Here is a 26300-nt window from a genome sequence, read left to right on the forward strand (position 1 = left end):
AAAAAGTATCAACAGCAAACAGGAGGTCACAATCTCATACTTCAAAGAGACCAGATAAAGATAAAATCAAAGTGTAGAGCAGAAGGTCCCTATCTGCCTCCATTCAGGTTTTCCGAGAAAGCCTGGTACATATTACAGCTCTATCTTCAAACCACCCACTCAAAGCCTGCCACTAACATCCCAATGTAAGAAAACCTTTAAAGGTTTTAAAAAAGACAGAAAGACTATACAGCAACATGGGAAGATACTTAGGATGTTGTATAAAGTGGAAATTTAAGATACTAAACTAATGCATACTTTGACCACATCTGGATGCTACAAAAAAAATGATAACAATGATTGTGGGTTGGGGTGAGTGGAATCACATGCAATTTTTATTTCTAGTTTCTATTTTCCAAATTTTTCTGTCATGCGGTTAAAATTACTTGAAAATTTAAAAAGAAAAACTTTAATTTTACTTAATAAAAAAAAGATATTCCTGCATTATCCTTAGCTTTCTAGTCACTGGCCAACCTCCCACTTCTTTTTCTCTTAATCAAGCTGTTAAGACTTTCTAACTTTTTGACTCCCAACTTACCAAGGAGCTACACAGTTTAAACACCTGGGCAGATCTATTAGTTGGCAGTGCTTAAAATAAACCCCATCTCTTCCTTCCTTTGGGTGAGAATCACAATTCTATATCATAAAATGTTGACTATCCTAAATTTTCCAAAGGACAAAGCAGCAATTAACAATATGAAGTGTTTTCTCCCAAGATTCACTTTCAGTCATTGTTTATTTCTCTATGGTAAAGAAACCTCAAAACGATATCAATAATGCTTTGTCTACCTTTGATATTCTTACCTTTATTTTCGAGCATCTTGTGTAGCTTCATATGCTTGTATGCAGAGATTATCTGAAAATTAACAACACTTGGAATACTCAGTCCTTGGTCTTGTAGCAACTTTAGGGCTGTAGCATGAATGAGTTGATGTGAACGTCTGCAGTTCTGAAGCTTGCACTCTCCCTTGACGAAGGATTTGCATACATGAAACTTGCTGCATTTATCCTTGAGGTTGCAGTAACCATAGAGTGCTTCACCTTTGTTGTAGAGCAAACAGACCTTGTACAGAAATGAGGCAAGGTGCAAAATATTAATTTTCATTATTGTAGCCAATAAGCAAAGCCTCTCTAGCTAACCTGGAGAGTAAATCACATCTTCTAATCATCAAAGGCTATTAAAAATCACTGGATGAAAAGATAATGGATAGTATAATAGTGCTAATAGTGCCCCACCCAGATTCTCTTTACCCCACTCCCACTCACAGCAGCGGGGCATACCGGCTGTTAAGTATTGTGAAAACTGGCTGCTAATGACTCACAGCTCTCCCTTCCTTACCCTCTACTGACCGGCTCTCCTCCCCCAAAGCTGAAGCCAGTGCCTGACTGGTAAGGAGGTAAAGAAGTATGCCCACCCTCACATTCTCAAGCCTAAAACAACTCTGCAGTGCAATTACTGCCCCAGAGTCTTCCATGAATAAAGTCAAGGTCAGACTTAACCTTGCTTGTTGCTTTTCCTTCCCTCTCTCCCTTACAGGGTTTTCTTGAGGAGCCCGCCCTCGATAAATCACATGCAGTGAATCCTTACCTCAGGCTCTGCTTCCAGGGACATCAACAGACAACACGTAGCGTGAGCATATAATTTATCATCCAAACAAGGGCATTTTTTTTTGAGGGTGAACAGAAGTACTATTATATTTACACCGGGACAACTAAAGTAAACTGAGACTGTCCCAGACAAACCAAAACTCTACTCTTAGGGAAATTAATAATTATGGATCGGGCTGTTCACTATGAAACCACTTACTAGTATTAACATCAAACAAAAAAATGGATACCCAGACATTACATGTTTCATCTTGTGATGCAACAGGAAATACCCTGTCCCAGTTTTAGTCCCACACTTCAGGAAACCCCTCAGTCCCAGGCAGCCTGGGAGAGTCATCCCAACGTATACCACAAAAATTCTTACTACAAAATAAAACCAAAATTCGATCAAACCTCCAGATCTAACTATCAATTTACAGTAAATTCAAGGGATAAAGAAACACATTAAATGATATTCCAGGAATGCAATTAGTTAAATTCATAATGTAGAATACAGGATATATGTAACTAGTTTAAACAAGACGGCATTCTATCTGTAAGTACGATGCCAATTTTTAAAAATGAAGTCATAATTTTAATGCAATTTACAACTCCACCCCAAATTCTATAAAATATTTTCAGAAATGTAAGTGATTCTGGTGTTTGTCTGAAAAAGGAAACTAGTGAGAATTGATTAAACAAACAAACAAAATGAAACAAAGTATAATGGGTAAGCAGATTTGTTTTACTGGATATTAAAATATAATGCTCATAGTGATCAATGAGAGGGAGCGGTAAGGGATATGGAATGTATGAGCTTTTTCTTTTTTCTTTTTCTGGAGTGATGGAAATGTTATAAAAAATGATCATGGTAGGCAGGCCACGGTGGCTCAGCAGGCAAGAATGCTTGCCTGTCATGCCAGAGGACCTCGGTTCGGTTCCCAGTGCCTGCCCATGTAAAAAATAAAACCTTTAAAAAAAAAAAAAAATGATCACAGAGATGAATATACAACTATGTGATGATATTGTGAGCCACTGATTGTATACAATGTATGGAATGTTTGTATGTTAAGAATGTTTGTGTTTGTATGTTGTTTTATCAATAAAAATATTTTTTAAAAAATAATAAAATATATTATAAACTATTTTAATTAAACAATGTAATAATGGTACAAAAACATATAGAGATCAAGGAAAACAGATCCAAGACCTAGTCCAAAAATTAGAATAATCTGTTCCTTGATGATGCGGTATAGCTCAATGAGGGCAGGCCACGGCAGCTCAGCAATCAGAGTTCTCACCTGCCATGCCAAAGACCCAGGTTCGATTCCCAGTGCCTGCCCATGCAAAAAAAAAAACTCACAAAACTATATGAGGCTCATGTTTTCTTTATAGAAGCCTTGTAACTAATGCTTTGGTTTTTGAAAATATTGATAGAACTATTCTGGCTTTGCAGTTCTTTCTGAATCAGTTTTGATGAGCTGTATTTTTCTAGGAATTTGTCCATTTCATTTAAGTTTTTGAAGTGTATCATCATAAAATTTAAAAAAATTTTGTTTAAACATAACAACATACAAACACAAACATTCTTACCATATGATCATTCCATTCTTGGTATATAATCAATAACTCACAATATCATCACATAGTTGTATATTCATCACCATGATCATTTCTTAGAAGATTTGCATCAGTTTAGAAAAAGAAATGAAAAAAACATACCATATCCCATACCCCTTCCTCTCACTGACTGCTAGTATTTCCATCTACCCAATATATTTTAGCCTTTGTTTCCCCTATTTTTTCTATACCCCTTACCACTCCCTTTCACTGATCACTAGCATTTCAATCTACTAAATTTATTTTAACATTTATTCCCCCTATTATGTATTTATTTTTAATCCACATGTTTTGCTCATCTGTCCATACCATAGATAAAGGAGCATCAGACACAAGGTTTTCACAATCACACAATCACATTGCGAAAGCTGTATCATTACACAATCATCTTCAAGAAACATGGCTACTGGAACACAACCCTACATTTTCAGGCACTTTCCTCCAATCTCTCCAATATACCTTAAATAAAAAAGGTGATATCTATATAATGCGTGGGAATAATCTCCAGGATAACCTCTCGACTCTGTTTGAAATCTCTCAGCTATTGACACTTATTTTGTCTCATTTCTCTCTTCCTCCTTTTGGTCGAGAAGATTTTCTCAATCCCTTGATGTTAAGTCCCAGCTCATTCTAGGATTTCTGTCCCACGTTGCAAGGGAAGGTTTACGCCCCTGGTAGTCATGTCCCACGTAGAGAGGGGGGAGGGGGGGAGGGCAGGAAGTTTGCTTGTCATGTTGGCAGAGAGAGAGAGAGAGAGAGAGAGAGAGAGAGAGGCTACATTTGAGCAACAAAAGAGGTTCTCTGGGGGTGACTCTTAGGCCTAATTTTAAGTAGGCTTAGTCTATTCTTTTCAGCACAAAATTTTACACACTTGTCCCTTGTTATCTTTATTACGTATTCTATTTATAGTTATCCCATTTTCCTATTTTTTATACCATACCCTTCAAGCTTTTTTTCCCATGACCAGTCTTAACAGATTTACATATTTTATTAGACCTTTCAAATAACTAATTTTTCAGCGATTTTAATTCTCCCTACTGCATTTTTATTTTCTATATCATAAATTTCTACCATTATCTCTATTAATTCCTTTATTAAACTTCTTCTGGATCTATTCTGCTGGGGTCTTTTTTTAACTTCTTAATTTGAATTATCAGTATCCTTTTTTTAATAGGCACATGTAAAGCTCTACTTCTTCTAAGTTTGTTTTACTTAATCCTTCAATTTTGATTATGCAGCTTTTCATTGTTCAATTCAATTTTAATACCTTTATGAGTTCCTCTTTGGCTCATATGTTGTTTAATATGTATTTTAATTCCTGAAATATGAAGATATAATTTTTATTTCATTTTGTTTGACTACTAACTTAAGTGCATCGTGGTCAAAGAAAGTGGACTCAAAAATTATTTATAAATTTGTGGGGTTTTGCACCAACATGTAAAGAGCTTGTTTCCTAACAAGAAGAAAAAGCTGAACAAACTGAAAAACAAATTCTTCTTAAATCCACTGGAGAACTAAAGTCACAGGGGCAAGCCACTCCCATGAAAACTGGAGAGAGAGGTGGAAACTGAATCACAGCTTACTTGGAACAGAAGCCCAGGAGAAGATGCTTTCCACTGGAACCAGTAAAAGAGATTATAATGGGAAGAATTGCAAGGCTCAGACCATATTTAAGAAGAAGACTTGAAGGAAACCTCAAAACAGTGGAGAACACATAAACAAGGATACCAGAAGAAATTTTAGCCTCTGACACAATGACTGCAGGAAGAGTAAACTCTGCCTAACTCCTAGTTAGAAGAAAATAAAACATCACACTAAGGGTCTATTTGCCTAAGTTCCTTTTACCTGGTACAACATCACTGGCTTTTAACAACAATAATAAGCATACTAAAAGGCTAATAACACAGTCTAAAGAGACAGAACAAGCATCAGAACCAGACTCATACATTAGCAGAGTTTTGGAATTATCAGACCCCAGGAATTACAATTAATATGCTAAGAACGCTAATGGAAAAATTGGACAACACATAAGAACAGATGGCAACTTAAGCAGAGATATGGAAATTCCCAGAAAGAATCAAAAGGATATGCTGGAAATAAAAAATACTGTAACAGAAATGAAATTTGTTGATATCTGCTTTATGCTCTAACATAAATGTTCCACTTGTGCTTGAGGAGAATTGTTTGAGCTCTGTACAAATCCAATAGGTCAAACGTATTAACTGTGTTCAAATCTTCTATCTTTAAAATGTTTTGTCTGTTTGAGCGATCGATAATTGAAAGAGTATATTGAAATCTAACACATAAACAGTGAATTTGTCATTTTCTCTGTGATTCTATCAATCTTTGCTTTGTATATCTTAAAAGCTATTTTATTAAATATATACAACTTTAAACACCTTCCAGGTGAATTAAATCTTTTTGTCATTACACATAACCCTCTTTACCTCTGATAATCAACTTTAAGTCTACTTGTCCAATATTAATATCCTTTCCATCTGCTTTTGCATTTTTCAGCTCATGTTAGGTATCATTTCCTTAACAGACAGTAACTTGTGCTTACCATGACTGCTTACCATGAAGTCCAAGATAAACTTTACTTCCCACATTCTATAAATGGCTTCCATTCACTCCTGACTTTCTCAGAACTGCATCTTTAAAATTCCAGATAGAATTGCAGATAATTTTTTTAAGTATCTACAAAAGAGCTGGATACAGGCAATCTAGAAAACCCTGTTCTACAATAATTTTTACCAAAGTATGCTTCATGGAACACCAGCTCTAAGATACATTTCTTGAAAAACAAGTTCTCAAATAAATTTGGGAAATCCAATATACTCTCTCTTCTTGGAGAATCACAAAAACTTTAACATATTAAAGACATGAAAAGTCCTGAGGTAAAAAACATTTGAATTCTGTTTAAATCAGCGTTACCATCATTAGTCATCAGGGAAATGCAAATCAAAACCACAAAGACATATCATTTCACATCCGCTAGAACAGCTACTATCAGAATAACAGAAAAATTACAAGTGTTGAAGACGATGCAAAGAAATAGGGAACACTTATTCAATTTAATGTAAAATAGCGCAGTCACAGTAGAAGACAGTTTGCTGGTTCCTCAGAAAGGTAAGCATGGAATTACCATACAACCTAGCAATCCCACATCTAGGTATATACCCAAAAGAAATGAAAGCATGGACTCAAACAGATAGTTGCACGCCAATGTTCATAGTGGTATCATTCAAAACTGCCGAAAGATGGAAGCAACCCAAGTGTCCATCAACCAATGAATGCATAAACAAAATGTGGTATAACCATATAATGGGATATTATTCAGTTATAAAAAGGAATGAAGTTCTGATATATGTGACAACACAGATGAACCTCGAAGACATTCCACTGAGTGACATAAGCCACATACAAAAGGACAAATATTGTATGATCTCACTGATATGAAATAATTTGAATAAGCAAATTTACAATCAGAATCAGAATACAGGTTACTAGGGGACAGGGTGGGAGTAGGAAATGGGAGGTTGAGGCTTAAGATGTACAGAGTACCTATTCGGAATGATGGAAATGTTTTGGTAATGGATGGTGGTGATGGTAGCACTACCTTGTGAACACAATTAATAGCACTGAAATATATATCTGTATGTGGTTAAAAGGGTAACTATTAGGTTATATATATGCTAATAGACTAAAGTTAAAAAGCAAAAAAAAAACCATGGACTTGTACTACACAATCTCTAAATTAAACCATGGACTAGAGTTAATAGTACAATAATAAAAATGTGTTTTCCTCAACTGCAACAAATGGACCACACCAAATGCAAAGTGTTAATAATAGTGTGGTATATTGGGAATCCTGTATTTTATGCATGCTTGTTGGGTAATAATCTCTCTGATTAAAAAAAAAAAAAAGGAAGCATGAGAAAAACACATGAGTGTTACCCCAAATTTGACCATGAAACCCTTTTTTTTCAAGTAATAGCTATTAATAATCCTTGGAATTAACTGTCCACAGAACACCCTTTGATAACATTGCCCTAGCATATTGGGCTTAGGAAATAATTTGAAAACTGAATTCAGAAAGAGAAAGAAGTCATAGAAGACAGTGTTTGTAGGGTAGTAACCAGAGAGGACACTAGCTTATCTGGTAAAGGAGATAGCTACCAGAAGCCAGAGCAGTTCCAAATATATATATTGAGAAATAATTTGAGACTTGCTTTATGTTTACTGTTTATTGTATATGTTTGTTTGTTTCATCATCTTTTAGAGACTGCCCGCCCTATTGAAACCCATCTAGAAATAGCATCAATGCCTTCAAAATATTTTAAAGCACTATTTAGATAAGTAAGATGTTATTTATGTTTAGGAGAATGGTGAAAAGGGTTCATCAGGCATTTTTGTACAAGAGTAATACAAGGCACCATTCTTGCCTCAATCAACGTTCTCGTCCATGGTCCTTGCTATCTAGGTGGCCATGTTTTGTGGCACAGGACATACTCCCTCAGTCCCAGCTGACAGAGCCAGTGATGTCCTCCTGTCTTAAATGCAGCCAACCCCCATGGGCTGCTCACTGAACATGAAGTAGTCTGATGTGACAAGACAAGGATGGGCCCAAGATACCCAGGTAGAGGCCATAGAGAAAAAGATTAATAGGTTCAACATCATAAAAGATGTTAAACCTCTATAAATTAAAAAATACCATAATAATAACGGGTAACAGTTCCACAGTACTTTCTGAGAGGTGGCTGATGGACCTGGCCTCATAACCTCATAGCTGCTACCACCCTTCTTGCCCTCCCTGCCATCACCTGTGCCAGCTGCTACTGGGATTTACTTTTAGCAACATGGATGAAATGTATCTGGCTCACAACTACGACATACTAGACCTGGCTTAAAAGCTTGAAGAAATAAAATAAAGGAGCTGTGTGCCAAGAAGAAACATCTTGGCTCCTAAGACTAACTACAGTCCTGCTTTCTAGGTACACTGATTCTGCTGCCTTGAGGGCATACTCTGCATCTCAACCAAAGGCTCCTGCTCCTATGCCCAGCCCTGTGACTTTCTTCCCTTTTGCCCTCTATTGACTCAGCATCAAGGGACTGAGAAAGCCTTCTTAACCAAAAGGAGGAAGAGAGAAATGAGACAAAATGAAGTTTCAGTGGCTGAGAGATTTCAGAGTCGAGAGGTTACCCTGGAGGTTATTCTTATGCACTATATGGACATCCCTTTTTAGTTTGTGGTGTATTGGAGTGGCTAGAGGGTAGTACCTGAAAATGTTGAACTGTATTCCAGTGGCATTGATCCTTGAAGACAAGTATAGAACTGTAGAGCTGTAACTGTATGATTGTGAAAACCTTGTGGCTGACACTCCCTTTATCCAGCATATTGACAGATGAGTAAAAAAATAAGGACAAAAAATAAATAAATAATGGTGAGGGGGGGATAAGTGGTAAAAAAAAAAGTTGGGTAGATTGCAATACTAGTGGTCAATGAGAGGAAGAGGTAAGGAGTATGGGATGTATTTTTTGTTGTTGTTTCTTTTTCTGGAGTGATGCAACTGTTCTAAAAATGATCATGGTGAAGAATACACACTATGTGATGATATTGTAAGCCACTGATTGTATACTTTGGATGGACTGTATGTACGTGAAGATATCTCAATAAAAATATTTTTTAAAAAAAGAACTACCCTCAATTTCACCAATATTTTTCTCACCTCTCTTTCAGCAACTTGAAAGTATCTATAAGAGAATCATGGTGCTAGATTAGAAGATGCTACCTTTAGTGGTCTCCTCTCGTAATATTTTCTTTTGGGATTCCCACTACTTTGTTTTAAAACATTTTTTTGTATATAGCTAAATACAAACATGCTACTTTGATCATTATAGCAATTATGATGGGTACCTGCTAAACATTTGGACCTAAATCATGTTGTTTAAAGTGATGAAAGCTAATATCTAAAGCCCAAAAAGTAAATAGGGAAAATATCTGTTAAAAAATAGGATCAAAAGGATCTATGTAATTAAAAAATCTAGAAAAAATTAGCAGAAAAAGACAAATGCCTTGTTAGAAAAATAGGCAGAGGCATAAACAGGTAACTCATAAAATATAAATGGCTGATAAAATTTAAAACTAAAGCAAATCAAATGAAATTCAGCACCATTTTTCACCTAATATATTAGCTGAAAATGTTCTTATGATAATGTCTATTATTGGAGATCTTTTGAGGGAAGTTTCAAGGGATTCTAACTGGTTCACTTTTTTCTGAATGTCTTTTTGGCAAAATATGTCAAAAGGCTTGGGATTCTGCATACCCTTCCAACCAACAATTCCACTTATTAAGGAAATAACATGCACAACGACCTTCATGGCTGCTTGCTACAGCACTATTTACATAATAGAAAACTAGAAACAAACTAAACATCCAGCACTTAAAGATACTTGAGCAAATTACAGTAAAATGCTATTAAAATGGCATTTAAAAATATTTTTATTGATAAATCTATACATACACATTTCATACATGTATATAATCAATGGCTCACAATATGATCACATAGTTGTGTATTCAGCACCATTATCATTTTTTAGAACATTTGTATTACTCCAGAAGATGAAATAAAAAGAAAAAAGAGAAAAGAAAAACTCATACATACCATACCCCTTATCCCTCCCTCTCATTGACCGCTAGTATTTCCATCTGCCCAATTTATTTTACCCTTTGTCCCCCCTACTATTTATTTAATTTTTATCCACATTTTTAAACTCATCCATTAATAGCCTGGATAAAAGGAGGATCAGACAAAAGGTTTTCACAGTCCCACAGTCACATTGTAAAAGTTATATTTTTATACACTCGTCTTCAAGAATCAGAGCTACTGGAACACAGCTCAACAGTTACAGGTACTTCCCTCCAGCCACTCCGATACACCATAAAATAAAAAGGGATATCTATATAACGCTTAAGAATAACCTCCAGGATAGCCTCTCGACTCTATTTGAAATCTCCCAGCCACTGAAACTTTGTCTCATAAAATGGCATTTTTAAGGAATTTTAATAAAAAATGGAAACAAATTACATCCACACCCATATACTGGCATACACGCACATGTAAATGAAAAATATGTAAAGGACATATGCCAAAATATTAACAGCATTTCTCTCTAGGGGTGCTGAGACATTGAATTATTCTTATTTTTTCCTCTATATTCATCACAGAGGAAATTTTCTACAATGAATATGTGCTACTTTTGGAACTCACAAAAAAATAACATTAATCAGAACGCTGAGTGAGAAATAATATATCCAATCATTTCAAAAGGTAAAATCTGGCCTGTAGTCTCTGGAACCCCTCTTGGTGAAAGGATAATAAACAACTAAGTTAAATCCCTCTAAATAGTCAAACCCACTAGGGTTTTCCCGGGAATCACACACCTACTGAAAAATAACTAGTCAAATTAGTTATACAAAGTGTGAATGCCTGGGTTTCAGTACTCTCAGGCCAAAAAAGAGGTGGCTGTGGACACCACAGCTTGGCCCAGGTACCCCCACCAACTCACTAAGAGCACTCAGAGACTGAGGCCCAGAAATGTATTTACCCGAAGACTGTCAGAACTGATAGAAGAACCAGCCCAAAGACTACGGTGCCCCAGTTCTGTCCTCTTTAATGTACAGTTATAACAGCACAGAATTCAGAGTCAGGCATAAACTCCAATTTGCCTAGGGAATGGGAGGGATTAATGCTTCAACTGTACAGAACTTCTATTCAGACTGATTGTAAAATGTGAATGGCTGGTAGTAATGGTAGCCCAACATTATAAATGTAATTCACAGCATTGAATTACATATGTGAATGTGTTTGAAAGGAGAAATGTTGGGTCATATAAATATTACCAGAATAAAAATTAGAAGAAAAAACATAGGATTGTACTACACTGAACCCTATAATAAACAATGAACTGTAGTTAACAGTACAATTATAAAAAAATGTTCTTTCAGGAATTAAAACAAATGTACCACAATAATTCAAGGTGTTGACAATAGGGTGGTGTATGGTAACTCTGTATTTTATATATATTATGCATGATATTGCTGCAAACACAACTTCTCTAACAAAAAACAATTACTAATTGAAAAAAAGCTAAAAAAAATTCCAATCTGCCACTTACTATGTGACCTTGGGCAAGCTATTTATTCTCTGAGCCTCAGTTTCCTCACCTGTAAAATGGGGCAAGAATATCAAATTCACAGGTTATTAATGAGCTAAAGTGTATATACTGTTTAGTATGCAGTAAGCACTAAAAAACAAAACAAAACAGCAGCCATTATTATTTCCATACCATATAGGTCTATCACTTCCTGTGTATCAAGGTCCAATAAAAAGCATAGACTCTAAAAGACCTGCATCATATCCCCCTTCCATACATCCCAGGCTGTCCTCCGAAAATAGGCTTAGTGTTCTCTCCCTCACCTCTTTTATGGTGCAGACTATGTGAGGGTGACTCTTTTTGGCAACTCACCTCTGGTAAAAGGCAAGGGTCATTCTGTAAAAGCAGGATCCGAAGCTGGGCCTCATTGAGCCCAAAAAGTCCATGGTTTTTCAGGACTTGGATGTTGACAGGTGTGTGGATATCATGGGAAAGAGTACAGGTGGACCTAGGAGAACACAAAGCTCTTGATCAGGAGATGTTCAGATGAAGAAGGGGCCCGTTTGTCAAATTCCTTGCCACTGGTCATTTATTTTTTGTGCCATGGTCCGGGAATCGAACCCGGGTCTCCTGCATGGAAGGCGAGCATTGTACCACTGAACCATCCGTGCACCCGCCTCTGGTCATTCTGAATTTAGATAGGAAGTTAACTATAATGTTCCTTGACTCCATAGACTAATAAACATCCGTGGTAATAAACACTGATGATAAGGAAGGTGGGTTGAAGCAACTCCCCTCCCAGTCATTTTCATTTTAAATGAAGATGCTTTAATGCCAAGAGTATGCCCCCACCCAAGTCACCTACCTTGACTGTGCATTCCGGTCTGTACTATGGCCGCATCTGACCTTCACCCCCAAAGCTACCCCCAACCCCATCATCCCCACCATTCCCCAAAGGAAAACGGAATGGGTCCCTCTCACTCCTGTTGTGGGGAGCTAGAATAAACTAAAGAAGTTTCTGGGATGAGGAGCCCAGCACTGCCGTCCGGAGACAGCATCAAATCGCACCTCTGGCAGTCACTAGCCATATACCTCGCTGAAATTACCCATCCCGCCTCCTCCCACGACTCAGTTTTCTTGGGGTGAGACTAGATCAGGGTTTTTAAAACTAGAGAGCATAGACAGGCGTTTGTAAAACTGTGCTGGTGTACGGCAATGGCTAATCTCTGGATAAAGGGTTCGTGGATCTCACTGGATCCTCAAATGCCCTCAAAGGCCCACTGGAGGAGTAAATGAACTCAGAAGCCCCACTCCGGAATAACCCGGCCACGTTGTGGAGGATTCCGGTGACTTTTTTTGTGGGGGTGGTGGGGGTAAGAAATCCAAACTGAGAGGCCATTCCTTCTCATTCGGCACAAAGCTTGAACGGAGAGGAGGCTTCCCCGAGAGGGCCCCGCAGGGCCTGGGCTCGAGGGTTCTTTTCTGCCCTTTCGAAAGGGGTCGCCCTGCCTCTCGCCCTGGACTAAGGATCCCTTTTTTCCCTTTTTTCCTTTTCTCTTCGGTCCCACTTCCAACTGGAGGGGCCAGCCCGCGGCCCGCAAGCCCCTTCGCGGGGGTGAAGGCGCCGCCGACCCGCGCTGCCGCTCCCTCCCGCCCCGGCTGCCCGCGCAGGCCGCCGCCGCCGCCGCCTCCGCCTCACCAGCAGTCTCGGTTCGGGCACTTGCCCAGCATGTGCCGGCGGCAGAAGTGCAGCTGGTCGCAGGCCTGGCACTCGCCGCGCTGGTAGCGGAGGCAGAGGCGCGCGGAGGACACGGCCACCACCCTCCAGGCGGTGGTTCCAACGCTGCCACCGCTGCCGCTGGCGCCGGCCGCGGCCTCGGCCTCCTCGTCCCAGAGTCCCTCCTTCATCTCCACCTCCTGCATCAGGAAGCGGTCGGGCCCGGCCTTCAGCAGCACGTCCTGGAGCTTCGCCTCCGAGAGCTCCACGTTGCCGCGCAGGTCTTGCAGGAACATGCGACCGCCGTTGGCGCACAGCACCTTGGTGAGGAAGGAGCACACCGTAGGGTCCGCCATAGTCCTGGCCGGGGTCCTGTTGCTGCGGAGCACGGAAATCCAAGGCAAGGCAGACTCCTCCCAATCACGTCCACGATTTAAAACTAATATCCCGGGGATGGTCTTGGTGAGGGGAGGTAGAGGGGCGGTAACCCCGGGCGCTTGGTGTAGGTGTAAAGGGGGTGAGGGGGTTGGTGGATTCTCCCCCGGACACAGATTCAAGCAAGGATAGTATTTAGGGAGCGCCTACTGTGTACTCACTGTTCAGGGTGAGCCTTGGTCTTCAGGTAGTTTTATTGTGGGGGAGTCACAGAAAACAGGCAGGCAAATAAGATAATTTGAGGTAACTAGTAAGGGCCATAGAGAAGATAAACTAGGTAATGTGCTAGAAAGTGAATTGCTGGGCTGCTTTAGGTAGTTGGTAGCAGAAAGTCTCTGAAAGCTAAATGTGGCAGTTCAGAAGTTGAAGTGTGGCTAGCCCTAACTGAGATGTGAACCAAATGTGAAACACACGCTGGATTTAGAAGGGGGAAAAAAAGAGGATAAAATAATTTTTATATTAATTACATGTTAAACTGATATTTTTAATATATTCAGTTAAATAAACTGTGGTATTAAAATGTTATGTTTCTTTTTGCTTTTCTAATGTAAAAATACATGTCTCTCTGCTTTATATTTCTATTGGAAACCCTGATCTACACCTGTATATTTATCAAGCACTTATCCTTTTTGCCCAACACCATGGTCACTTATTGAAACATTTATTATGACAAAGATATAATAGATATTATAAACATATAATAAAACATTTATTATACAAAGATGGGTAAGACATAATGGAAGATCTCAACCAGGCTAGTTGCTCTCTTACAAGGTAGTTATGAGAATTAAATGAGTTAATGTAATGCCTGTAAAGTTTTGAGCACAAAACTAGGAATACAGATAATTAGAATATTATTTGTTAGCATTTGTGGGAGAAAGGTGAATACATAATTAAAATACAGTGTAATAAGTTATGAAATGGAGTATGAGCACCTGAAGTAGGAGATAACATGGAAAGCTTACTGGAAGAGACGTTTGAACTGTTCCTTGAATAACTAGTAGTTAGCCATGGAGAAAAATTGTGTTCTTGACAAGAAGCATATAAGATAAAAGGATACCTGCAAATCAAAAAGAAGATAGAGAGCAAGGCAATGGTCAGATGCCAGACCTTCTCTGCCATGCTAAGGAATTTGTATGTATATCCTGAAGACTTTGTGAAGCCATTGAAGGATTTTCAGCTGGGGAGTGACATGATTCCCCTGCCTTGAAAACTTTCCCCACTAATCTTTGCATGCATGGCTTCTTTTTGTCTTTCATCTGTGAACTAAAATGAATTCTCTGCGGTGAGGCAGGTCATTTCTGACCTTCCAATCTAAAGTTGCTCCTCAGCCTCGTATGGAATTTTATCTTGTTCATTGCTGTATGTCCAACACCTAAAATAGTACCTAGCCATATTGTAGGATTGGTATTTTAGAAAGATCCATGGCAGCAATAAGAAGAATGGATTTTCAGAAAAACAAGACAAGATGGAGAATGATGGAAGAGAAACAAGATTTGAGGAAATACAATCCCAATTTTTATTAAGTTGAGTTTGCAGTGGACAATCCAAAATAAAGTAGTAAATTTATATATACAGATTGAGAGCTTATATAGAGGAATAGGGGAGGGATATATATTTGGTAAGCTTCAGAGTTTACGTAATTGAAGCTGTGAGATAACGTCACCCGGCAAAAATGAAGAATGTGAAAAGCAGAAGTGGGAGAACAGAACCTTGGGGAACACTATTACAGAAGCAGATGAAGAAAGAGAAAAACCAAGAAGGAAACTGGCAGTAGATCTTAATGGTTTGTCTTTGTCCTTTTGGCACTCAGTGTTTGCACTTGGACTCCCTACCTAAGGTTTTTTTTCCTGGTAGAAAGAGCAAGCTCAATTTGTAGTAGAAGCAAGCTGAAATTACCAAGGAGTTAACACCTCTAGTGAACAACCTCCAACCAGTGATTTTAGCGAATTGGTGAATAAATAGCCCAGTTCATCCCTCAGGTGGAACAACTTGTCTCCCAAAAGTTCCTTAGTAGAATTGTGCCCTAGTTGCCCACAGCCATAACCTGCTCATTCACACACCTTGCACTGTCTTCCTTCTTTTCCTGTCTCACCTCTCCTACTTCCCTACCGGTGTGTTGTGACTTGGAGCTATGTAACCGAGAAAAATGTGTTCTTAAACTTAATCCATTCATGTGGGTATGAACCCATTGTAAATAGGACCTTTTGATGAGGTTATTTCAGTTAAGGTATGGCCCATCAAAATCAGGGTGAGTAATAATTCTATTACTGAAGGCCTTATTGGGAAGGCCACTGAGAGAGAAAGCCGGAGGGAACAGCCAGAAGTTGGAAGTCAACTTGGAAGAGAAGCCACCATTGTCATTGCCATGGTACAGAAAAGCAGAGGACCAAGGATTATTGCTATCATGTTGATGCCCCCTTGATTTTGGACTTCTTATAGCCTCAAAACCATCAGCCAATAAATTCCCGTTTTACTTAGCATATAACTATTCTTATCTTGCTTATAATAAAATACCTCCCTCAAAGTTATGTCTTCCTCTAATTACTATTTTATCATAACCTTTTCAGATATCTTATTTTAAAAAGTAGTCTATAATCTACTTTTTATGTCAGCACATTGCATGGTCTTTGCTTTGGCAGCCAAGAAACTAAAACACATTGTTTCTTGGGATCACCTCCCAAATGAGCTGCTTTAGTATTAAAATCCTTGTCTGTTAGCTTCCAAAGGAACTGAGTCCAAGATATAAACTGAGAAAGAGAGGTGAGAGAAAAATGAGAGCATAGTGGATGGTCACACAAAGGAGAGAGTTTCAAGGAGGAAATAGTCAACAGTGCGAAATACTACAAAGAGAAGTTTTCCTACAAGGAGGGCCCTTATAACAGGCAAGAACATTTCAGAGAAAAAGTAGATTTCTGTGGGTTTAAAAAATAAAACAAAAACAGAATAGATAAGCTCATAAATTATAGACTACTTTTTTAAAATAAGATATCTGAAAAGGTTATGATAAAGTATTAATTAGAGGAAGACATAAGTTTGAGGGATGTATTTTATTATAAGCGAGATAAGTATAGTTATATGCTAAGTAAAAAGAGCCAATAACAAGGGTAAGTTGGACATTTAGCTAAAAATAATGATAATCAGTGGGTGAGGTCCATGTGGCATGAGAGAGAAGGCAAAATGGTGGAAGACTTAGCCTTAGGAGGACAAGAGGAAAGGAGGTAAGGATAAGTGTATTTAAAGACAAGTTTATAGGCTTAATTTCAAGAAGTAGAAATGATTCTTCCCAACAGCTGGTTTTGCTCTTTTTGACTTTTTATTTTGAAATATGTTAAAACTTACAGGGCAGTTACAATAATAAAATAAACTCCAACATACCTCTACCCACCCACTCCCCAACACCCAGGTTCACCAATTTTAATTTTTTGCCACATTTGCCATATCATTCTATCAATCAATCTCTCTCTCTATCCATCTGTCAATCCATTTTCTGAACACATGAGTGTAGGTTTTTACATCATGCTCCTTGAACTTAATGCTGCCATGTACATTTCCTAAGAACAAGGATATTCTCTTAAGTGCAGTTATCAAGTTCAAACAATTTAACATTGGTATAAAGATTACAGTCTGTTCCATTTTTTTCACATGTCCCAATAATGTCCCTTTGAGCCTTTTCTTCTCCTTTGCTAGATCCCATCCAGGATCATGTGTTGCATTTAATTGTCATTGTCTCTTCAGTTGTTTTTTTTTTTCAGTTGTGAAAACACACATACAATGTAAACTTTCCAATCTCAACTACTCCCAAGCATACAATTTAATGGGAATATCACACTCACAGCATTGCGGTACCCTCACCACCTTCCATTACTAAAGCTTCCCATCTCACCAAACAAAAACCCTTCACCCATTATACATTAATTCCCATCTTCCCGTCCCTCATCTCTGGCAACCTATACTCTTAATTTCTGTTTCTATGAGCTTGCGTATTCTCCTATGCTTTCTTTGAAGTTATTATGGAACTAAATTTAACATCCTAAATGTATAACACTCTCATTTGCTTTGACACCAGCTAATGTCAATAGTATACACAAACTAGTTTCCTATATCCCATCTGCCCCCTGCCTTTATATAGTTGTCACAAATTACATGTTTACACATTATAAATCTAAAACCACTGATTTTATCATTACATTTTATGCATTTGCCTTTAGATTCTGAAGGAAGTAAAAAATAGAGTTACAAACCAAAAACACAATAGCACTGGCATTTATATTTACCTATGTTATTGTATCACCAAATGTCTTTATTTATTCATGTGGCCTCACTTTACTGTATACTGTCCTTTCCTTTCAATCTCTAGAACTCTCTTTAACATCTATTGTAAGGTCAACCTAGTGGTGGCAAACTCTCTCAGTTTTTATTTGGGAATGTCTTAACCCCACCCTCATGTCTGAAAGACAGTTTTGTTATCTCAATGAGAAATCAACACTTTATATTATCGAGGATCCCTTGTACATGGCATATTGCTTCTCTCTTGGTGGCTTTTACAGTTCTCTCTTTATCTTTGACATTAAATAGTCTGATTATAATATGCCACAGCATGGATCTATTTGGGTTTATCCTGTTTGGAATTCATTTAGCATCTTGTATGCATATATTCATGTCTTTCGTGAAATTTGGGAAGTTTTCAGCCATTGTTTCTTTGAATGTTCTCTCTGCCTCTTTCTCTCTTTCTCTCCCTTCTTGGACTTCCACAGTGTGTATATTGATACTCTTGATGGTGACTCACAGGTTCCTCAGACTCTGTTCATTTTCCTTCATTCTTTCTTCTTTCTGATCCTCAGACTGAATCATTTCAATGGCCTTATCTTCAAGTTCATTGATATTTTCTTCTTCCAGCTCCAATCTGCTGTTGAACCCCTCTAGGAAATTTTAAATTTCTGTTTTGGTGGTCTTCAAATCTGTATGGTTCTTTTTTGTAATTTCCATCTCTCTATTGATATTCTGCTTGTGTTCAACTATTGTTTTCCTGATATCCTTTAGTTCTCTGTCCATTTAGTTCTTTCCAAATTTAGGTACATTTTTTAAGAAGACTTTTAAAAAACAAAGGTCTGTTCCTCCTTGTTGATAGTTTCTTTACTTTAGTCTCCTCCTTTGCCTGGACCATTGCTTCCTGTTTCTTTGAATGTTTTATAACTTTTTGTTGAAACCTAGACATTTTGGTATTTTAAGGTGCAATCCTCAAAATTTAGACAATGCTGCATTTGCTCTTTAAGATTGTATACAGCTAGTGTTATGACCAAGTTTTCCTTGAATTCTGGAAACTAACAAAAGAGGAAGAAGAAGAAAAGAATGTAGGAAAAAAATCCTAATCTGTGCAGTTTAATTTGTACAACTGCTCTCCCTCAGGGTTTATCCATTCAGTAGGTTGTATGAGAATAACTCCAGACCAAAGCATAGGACCCTCTACACATCATTTTGTCTGGGGTATGCACATGTGGCCCTAAGACGTTCCCCATTTTCATGGTTACAAATGTCCCATGTTCCCTAGGAAATAGTTTCCTACTGGTTGCAGGCCCTGTATTGTCTGTCTCATAGCCAGTGATCTCTCGCCCCAGGCAGCATGACTCCTTTCTTACATCATTCTGTATAAGGGCTCTGCAGGTAGCCCTCATACATGCATGGCAAGTTCTAGTGTAATAGCAAGTCCCTCAGGCTACTACCAGACAAATTGGACCAAACAGGCATACTCCCAGCCTGTACAAGACCACTCTGCTCCCTCTGAAACCAGGACCAGTGATCAGCACTGGGAATATAGGCCACCTCCTCACCTAGCGAGTTTGGGGTTTAGATGGGGCCAGCCATGGCCCATGAGATTCTACCACTTTTAAGAAGCCTTTATGTTGATTCAACACTTGCCCTGTTACTGCAGTCCTTTAGCTGATTTCTGGAACCCCGAGAAAGATGTTTCTGCCAATTCTTGCTGATTTTTCAAAGTTTCTGTGTTTCTTCTTAAAAGTGAAAACCGAGTTGGTAAAGTCACTTGACAAGAATACTAAGTTTGCAAAAGCTGTCATGTGGGGATGACAGAATGCCGTCAGTATAGATGGGCAGTGTAGAGGACTCTGCCAAGGCTGAAAACCGAGAATATGTAGTGACACTAATCCTAACACCTCATAATTATCTCTAAAAACACTCAATGCATAGAAACAGAAATTAATCCATGGTTACATTTTAAATTAATTTCTTTATTAGAGAAGTTGTGGATTTACAGATCAATCATGCATGAAGCACATGCTCCCTATAAACCACCTGTGCTAGTTTGAAGCTATTATATCTCAGAAACAGCCATGTCCTTTTTTAAAAAAAACATTTTTTATTGTGAAATGTAAACATATTTACAAAAAAGCAGTATATTTCGAAGTACATTTTAACAAGTGGTTTTAGAACAAATTTCAAAGTATGGTATGGGTTCCAGTTCCACCATTTCAGGTGTTTCCTTCTAGCTGCTCCAAGACACTGGAGACTAAAATTAAATATCAATATAATGATTCAATAGCCATACTCATTTGTTAAATCCTATCTTTTCTAATACAATTCCTTCTCCTTTGATCCTTCTCCCACTCTTTAGGGACTCTTTGGAGCAATGGCCATTCTAACTTTTTCATGTTGAAAAGGGGTTTCAACGTTACAGGGCAGGTGTTGCAACTGGTTAATGTGCTTGGATAGACTGGTAACTCTGGGTTTCAGGGCTTATCTGGCCTAGGAAACATGTGGAGGTTATAGGTTTCTGAAAAATAGATTTAGTGAGTGAAACTTTATTATAGAGTCTCAGGTAAGGCCCTGGATATTTTTTAGGGTTTACAAGAATACTGGTTGGTTGGTGCTTGGAATACCATGCAATTAGCAATATCTAGTTGAAGCTTGCTTAAGAGTAACCTCCAGAATAACCTCTCGACTTTATTTGAAATCTCTTAGCCACTGACACCTTATTTTGTTACATTTCCTTTTCCCCTTTTGGTCAAGAAGGCATTGTTGATCCTATGGTGCGAAGGCCAGGTTCACCCCTTGTATCATTCCCATGTTGCCAGGGAGACTTACATCCCTGGACATCATGTCCCGTATAGAGGGGAAGGTAATGATTTTCCTTTTAGAGTTGGGCTTAGAGAGAGAGAGGCCACATCTGAGCAACAGAAGAGGGTCCTCTGGAAGTAACTCTTAGGCATTATTATAGGTAGGCTTAGCTTCTCTGTTACAGATGTAAGTTTCATAAGAGCAAGCCTCAAGATCAAGGGCTTGACCTATTGATTTGGGAGTCCCTAATATTTGACAGATTATCTGGAATTTCCAAAGTGGGAAAGTTTAATAGTTCCAATTTTTTTCTCCAGTCCTTCAAAGTACTTTTCCAATACTTTTAAATTATCTGCCCACCATATTCTGGAACATATCCAGATATTACATTTAGACATACAGAATTGCAAGACCTCATTCCCAAATCTAGGTTCCATGTGTTTAAGTTGTTTAGGCTGTGTTCTTTAATTCATTCTTGTGGGCGCAGACCTATCATGGGTGTGACCTTTTTTTTTTTAATAGATCCATGGATTTAAAAAATTGTTTATTCTGTTACCATATATGCAACCTGACAATTCCCCATTTAATCATGTTCAGATATATATTTCAGTGCTGTTAATTGCATTCACAATGTTGTGTACCATCACCACCATCCATTATATAAACATTTCCATCATTCTAAGTGGGAACCCTGTACATTTTAAGCCCTAACTTCCCATTCCCTATCCTTCCCTATTCCCCTGGTAACCTGTATTCAAGATTCTGACTCTATGAGTTTGCTTATTCTAATACTTTCAAATCAGTGAGATCATACAATTTTGTCCTTTTGTGTCTGGCTACTTCACTCAGCATAATGTCCTCAAGTTTCATTCAATGTATTAGGATTTCATTCCTCTTTATGGCTGAATAATATTCCATTGTCTGTATATACCAAATTTTGTTTATCCATTCATCAGTTAATGGACACTTGAGTTGCTTAGATCTTACAGCAATTGTGAATAGTGCTGCTGTGAATGTTGGTGTGCAAATATCTATTTGACTCCCTGCTTTCAATTCTTTTGGGCAGTGGTATCGCTGGGTCATATGTTCTATACTGAGCTTTTGAGGAACTGCTAAACTGTCTTCCAAGCTGCTGAACCACAGTGTAGTGTCTTTTCCTTTCCAGCTGAAGAACTTCCTTTAGCATTGCCCAGGTAGGTCTAGTGGTAATGAACTCCCTCAGCTTTTGTTTATCTGAGAATGTCTTAATCTCTTCCTCATTTTTGCAAGAAAGTCTAAACTGGATATAAACTTCTTGTATGGCATTTGTTTTCCTTCAGCACTTTAAGTACTTCAACCCACTGCCTTCTTCCATCTGTAGTTTCTGATGAGAAATTGACATTCAGTCTAATCAGGACTCCTTTGCAACATGTTACTTTCCTCTTGTAGCTTTCAGAACTCTCCCCTTGTCCTTTGCATTTGATAGTGTGAGTAATATATGATGGGGGGTATTTTTCTTCATGTTTATCCTGTTTAGCGTTCTCTTGGATTCTTGGTTGGCATATTCATGCCTTTTGTTAAGTTTGGAAAATTCTCTGTCATTATTTCTTTGAATATTCCTTCTGCCCCTTTCTCTCTTTATTCTCCTTCTGGAATTCCCATAATGTGTGTATTGGTGTGCATGATGTGGTGTCCTGTAGCTCTCTTAGGCTATCTTCACTTTTAATATTTCTTTTTTCTTTCTGCTCCTCAGCCTCACTTATTTCAAGTGTTGTCTTCAAGTTCACTTCTGCCAGTTTCAGTCTGCTCTTGAAACCATCTTGGGCATTCTTCATTTCAGTTATTGCAGCCTTCTGTTTGGTTCCTTTTTATAATTTCTATCTTTTTACTAAGATTCTCATATTGCTCACTCATTGTTTCCCTGATATAGTTTGTTCTATCCCTGCATTTTGCTTCATCTCCTCGATCATTTTTTTTTTTAAGTCTTTGTTCAGTATGTCCACATTTTCTTCTTCATTGGTGTTTTCTGGATTTTTTTTCATTCTACTAAATTTATTTTAACATTTGTTCCCCCTATTATTTATTTTTAATCCATATGTTTTACTCATGGTTCTGGGTGGGCTCGCAGTCGGACCAGCTGGTCCAGACTGGGGTACGCTGTGTGTCGGGTCACTGATGTGGCCCCAGTAGTTGTTCTGTACTGTTCTTTACTATTTACTAGCTGCTCTGGAGGACAAACTAAATCCCATACCCTGATAAGCTGCCATCTTGGCCCTCTCCCATGGGTGTGACCTTTTGAGATCAATTTGAGATTTGACCCACTCCATTCAAGGTAGGTCTTAATCCTTTTACTGGAGTCCTTTATGAGAGGATAAAGGACAGAAAAAGCCAAGAGAGCTTAGAGAGAAAAAGCCTCAGGGAAATAAGTGAGGACCCACAGAGGATGCCCCTGGAACCAGAAGCTGAAAGCAGTGAAAGTCAGGAGTGAGGGACCAGCAGATGCAGGCCATGTGCCTTCCTATGTGACAGAGGAGTCCTGATGCCAGCAAACTCTTCAGAGTCCAGGTATCATCCTTTTGATGCCTTAACTGGGCCTTAAGAACTGTAAATTGTGAGTTAATAAATCCCCATTGTAAAAGCCAATCCATTTCTCGTATACTGTATTCCAGTAACTTTAGCAAACCAAAATACCACCCACCATAAACAACCTTGCACTGGTGTGGAACATTTGTTATAATTGATGATAGCGTATTTTTTAAATTGTTCTATTAATTCAAGTCCAAGGTTTAACACAGGGTTCACTGTATAGTGTAGTTTCGTGGATTTTTTTTGTTTAAATTTTTATTCTGTTATCAGATATACAATATAACATTTCCCCTTTTAATCATATTCAGATGTATATTTAAGCACTGTTAATTACATTCACAATGTTGTACTCCATTACCAAAATGTTTCCATCATTCCAAATAGAAACTCTTACATTTTAAGCCTTAACTTCCCATTCCCTATTCGCACCCCATCCCCTGATAACCTCTATTCTCTTATATTCTGCCTCTATGAGTTTGCTTATTCTAATTGTTTCATACAATATTTGTCCTTTTATGTCTGGCTTATTTCACTCAACATAATATCTTCAAAGTTCATCCATGTTGCCACATGTATCATGACTTCATTAGTTTTTACAGCTGAATAATATTCCACTGTGTGTTGTTCTAGTTTGCTAGCTGCCGGAATGCAATATACCAGAAATGGAATGGCTTTTAAAAAGGGACTTTAATAAGTTGCAATTTTACAGTTCTAAGGCCATGAAAATCTCCAAATTAAAGCGAGTCGATAAAAAATGTCCAAATTAAGGCACCATCAAGAACTTACCTTCACTCAAGAAAGGCTGATGAAGTTCAGGGTTTCTCTCTCAACTGGAAGACGCATGGCGAACATGGGGTAATCTACTAGCTGTCTCTCCAGGCTTCTTTTCATGACGCTCCCACAGGGGCATTCTTCTTCATCATCAAAGGTCGCTGGCTGGTGGACTCTGTAGTTCTTGTGTCTCTGCTGCTTTCATCATTCTCAAGCTTTCTCCAAAATGCCCCCCTCCAGTGGATTCCGGTAAAGTAATCAAGACCCACCTGGAATGGGTGGAGTCACACCTCCTTCTTTTCAGAAGTTAACATCCATAACTGGGTGAGTCTCATCTTAGTGGAGATAACCCAATCAAGTTTTCAACCTATAGCATTGAATAGGGATTAGAAAAAATGGGCGCTCCCACAAGCTTGATAGGATTAAATCCTGGGGGTACATGAATCCTTTCAAACCAGCACATATGTATATGCCACATTTTATTTTATTTATTTTTTACATGGGCAGGCACCAGGAATCAAACCCGGGTCCTCTGGCATGGCAGGCAAGCATTCTTGCCTGCTGAGCCACCATGGCCCACCCTATATGCCACATTTTATTTAGCCGTTCATCAGTTGGTGGACACTTGGGTTGCTTCCATCTTTTGACGATTGTAAATAATGCCACGAGGCAAATATCTGTTTGAGTCTCTGTTTTTGATTCTTTGGGGTATATACCTAGTAATAGGATTGTCAGGTCGAATAGTAGTACTATACTTAGTTTTGTGAGGAACCACCAAACTGTCTTCCACAGAGGCTGCACCATTTTACATTGCCACCAGCAATAAATGTGTTCCTGTTTCTCCACGTTCTCTTCAAAGCTTGTTATTTCCTGTTTTGTTTTGTTTTGTTTTGTTTTTAATAGCAGCCATTCTAATTGGTGTGAAATAGTGGCTCATTGTGGTTTTGATTTGCATTTTCCTGGTGGCTGATGATGTTAAGCATATTTTCACGTGCTTTCTACTTATTTGTATATCTTCTTTAGAGAGATGTCTATTCAATTTTTTTGCCCATTTTTTAATTTGGTTGTTTCTTTTTGTTAAGTTGAAGGATTTCTTTATATGTTCTGGAAATTAATCCCCTATCAGATATATGGATTCCAAGCATTTTCTCCCATTGTGCAGGTTGTCTTTTTACTTTCATGATTAAGTCCTTTGAAGAACAAAGTTTTATGTTTTGATGAGGCCCTGTTTATCTATTTTTTTTCTTTCATTGCTTTTGCTTTGAGTGTAAAGTCTAAGAAACTATTGCTTAGCACAAGGTCCTGAAGAGGCTTCCCTGTATTTTCTGGGAGTTTGATAGTTCTAATTTTTATATTTAGGTCTTTGATCTGTTTTGAGTTGATTTTTTAATATGTTGTGAAGTAGGGGACCACTTTTTTTTTTTTTTTTTTTTTTTTTTTTAGCAACTGTAGATCCAGTTTCCCCAGCACCATTTTTTTAAGAGACTATTCTTTCCCAATTGAGTGGTCATTGCCTCCTTGTAAAAACAATTGGCCATAAACGTGAGGGTTGATTTCTGAGCTCTCGATACTATTTCATTAATCTATGTCTGTCCTTGTGCCAGTCCAATGCTGTTTTGTTTCCTCTGGCTTTATAATAACTTTTAAGATCAGGAAATGTAAGTCCTCCAACTTCATTCTTCTTTTCCAGGATTTTTTTAGCTATTTAGGACCCTTACCCTTCCATATAAATTTGATAACTGGCTTTTTCATTTCTACAATGAAAGTTGTTAGAATTTTGATTGGAGTTGCATTGATTGGGGTTGCATTGAATCTGTAAATTTCTTTGGGCAGTCATGTTAAGTTTTGCCAAGTGAATGGGACATTAGGTCAAAAGTTCTGGTAATTGAAAGTATTAATGAAATAGTGCTTCAGGTGCTGAATGATGAGGTCTAAGCTAAATAAGGAAGGGTGTGAAGACAGGAAGGGACTGAAGGTGTGTGGAGAAAGTAGGTGCAGGGAATGTAAAAATGAGCAAGCTAAAAGGATGGATTATGTTCAAGGTAGAATATATGTTTAAGATTTCAGAAAGAGTAGTTCTAGAGAACTTATGAATAATGACAGTATCTAAGATGAGACAATGGATGTGGGTACCTGGAAAAGAGTGAAGGTAATGGAATCAAAGAGGCTCAAGTGATAAGGGTAGGGGTGTTGGGTGGGTTTGTTCACAATGAATGTTGAAGAAAGATAGTGCACTTAGAATAGAGAGAACACTGTAAGCCAGAAAAAAGTCATGGATGAGTATGGAGGAAAGGCCAAGAGTATAAAGAGGAGTTAACAGGGGAAAGTGGTGAA

At 38.1% G+C, this 26300-nt stretch overlaps 1 protein-coding gene across 2 annotated transcripts in view; it reads right to left on the reverse strand.

Moving 5' to 3' along the window:
• ZC3HAV1L (ZC3HAV1 like) overlaps positions 1–13625 on the reverse strand; it is a 67428-nt gene extending 53803 nt beyond the window's left edge. For both annotated transcript variants that reach the window (XM_077144310.1, XM_077144253.1), the window contains exons 1-3: positions 13107–13625; positions 11780–11915; positions 844–1102 (exon numbers count right to left, since the gene is read on the reverse strand). In XM_077144310.1, the coding sequence (XP_077000425.1) occupies positions 844–1102; positions 11780–11915; positions 13107–13480 (769 nt within the window). In that variant the 5' untranslated portion in view covers positions 13481–13625. The remainder of the gene's footprint in view (positions 1–843; positions 1103–11779; positions 11916–13106) is intronic.
• Between the last annotated feature and the right edge of the window lie 12675 nt (positions 13626–26300).

This window comes from Tamandua tetradactyla, chromosome 1 (assembly GCF_023851605.1).
Source record: "Tamandua tetradactyla isolate mTamTet1 chromosome 1, mTamTet1.pri, whole genome shotgun sequence".
Classification (NCBI taxonomy): Eukaryota; Metazoa; Chordata; class Mammalia; order Pilosa; family Myrmecophagidae; genus Tamandua; species Tamandua tetradactyla.